Source organism: Colobus angolensis, unplaced genomic scaffold, assembly GCF_000951035.1.
Source record: "Colobus angolensis palliatus isolate OR3802 unplaced genomic scaffold, Cang.pa_1.0 Scaffold55, whole genome shotgun sequence".
Taxonomy (NCBI): domain Eukaryota; kingdom Metazoa; phylum Chordata; class Mammalia; order Primates; family Cercopithecidae; genus Colobus; species Colobus angolensis.
Window position 1 is genome coordinate 5,206,336 of NW_012119043.1, and position 1,450 is coordinate 5,207,785.

General features: G+C 32.6%; 1 protein-coding gene across 1 annotated transcript in view; it reads left to right on the top strand.

Annotated features, from left to right (window-relative positions):
- Positions 1–1,450, top strand: part of ABAT (4-aminobutyrate aminotransferase) — a 79,650-nt gene that overhangs the window by 42,622 nt on the left and 35,578 nt on the right. Inside the window, exon 4 of the mRNA XM_011961429.1 lies at positions 886–915. Within this exon, the coding sequence (XP_011816819.1) occupies positions 886–915 (30 nt within the window). The remainder of the gene's footprint in view (positions 1–885; positions 916–1,450) is intronic.

A 1,450-nucleotide genomic window follows, 5' to 3' on the forward strand; every position in this document is an offset into this window, starting at 1 on the left:
GTTTCACCGTGTTAGCCAGGATGGTCTCGATCTCCTGACCTCGTGATCCGCCCGTCTAGGCCTCCCAAAGTGCTGGGATTACAGGCTTGAGTCACCGCGCCCGGCAAAAACATACTTCTTTTGTCATTGCAACTACTTTATAAATCCAGAAATCTTTGTACTAATATAAGTGATTGTAGTTATTTTGGATAGTGTTTTGCTAACAAATGGGAGAGATTTTAAATGCATATTTCTATTGGGGAGATAGATTTTAATCTAGTAGTAGTAAAATTCTTGGAATACCTTTTCATGTTTTTTTCATGCATATTATCCTGTGTTTTTATGTGGAAATATATAATTTTATGACACTAATTGGTAACATCTATTTTATGTTGAATTACTTTTGGAGTTGAAATCTTTGTAATATCAAAGCAGCTAGTTTCTAATTTCCTGTTTCTGTATAGAATAAAGTACAAGTGGTTTATGGAGTGTTTGGATTATAATTATAAATGGTGCTTTGATATGCAAGTTAATATTTTCAGTTATTTATATTCTTAATGAGGTGTTAACACCATTTTTTCCCCAAATAACAGAGAATCTGTGTTCTTATGGACACTGGATAAACACCTTCAGCTTAAGATTTTCTTGCTAAATATTTTAGTTTATTTTATCTTTCAGGTGTCTGAATTTCAGCCTGTCTATTGTACTAGTAATTTAAGTGTGTAATGGGATGGTTTCCTGTCAACTATTTATATCAAGAAATTTTTAAAGTAATATTGTTGACTAACTAATAAAATATTAAGTTATAGAAAATGTCAAGACTTGGGAAAACATGAAAGACTTTAAGCTATTTTGGCAAAAAAGAGTGTGGACTTGCTATAATGCTTTTTTTCTTCTTGCCTGCAGGCATTAATGAAACAGCTGAATATAATTCAGGTAAGTGAGGATGAGGTAATGTTCCTTCTGTTGCTTCTTTATCACAACTGAGCTAAAAGACAGATGTTTAATCTGTTCTGGCTCTTGTTTTAAAATAATGTAGTTGGCTTTTGTTCTAAATGTTTTTTCTCATTTCCTTTATGATTTCTTCTTTGACCCATTGGTTATTTACCTGATGTTTAATTTCTACGCTTTGGTAAATTTCCCAAATGTCTTTCTGTTATTGATTTCTAGTTTCATTCCTTTATGGTTGGAAAGCACATTTTTGTGATTTCAATCCTGTTAAAGTTATTGAGCCTTTTTTTATGGTCTATCCTGGAGAATATTCCCTCTGTACTTGAGAAGAATCTGTATTCCTCTGTTGTTGGGCAGAGTGTTCTATAGATGTTTGTTAGGTCGGTTGCTTTTAGAATATTGTTCAAATCTTCTATGTCCTTGCTCACCTTCTGCATTGTCCTATCCATTATGGAGTGCCAGATGTTGACATCTTCAACTATTATTATCAAACTATTTTTCCCTCTTTTTTTTTTTGAGA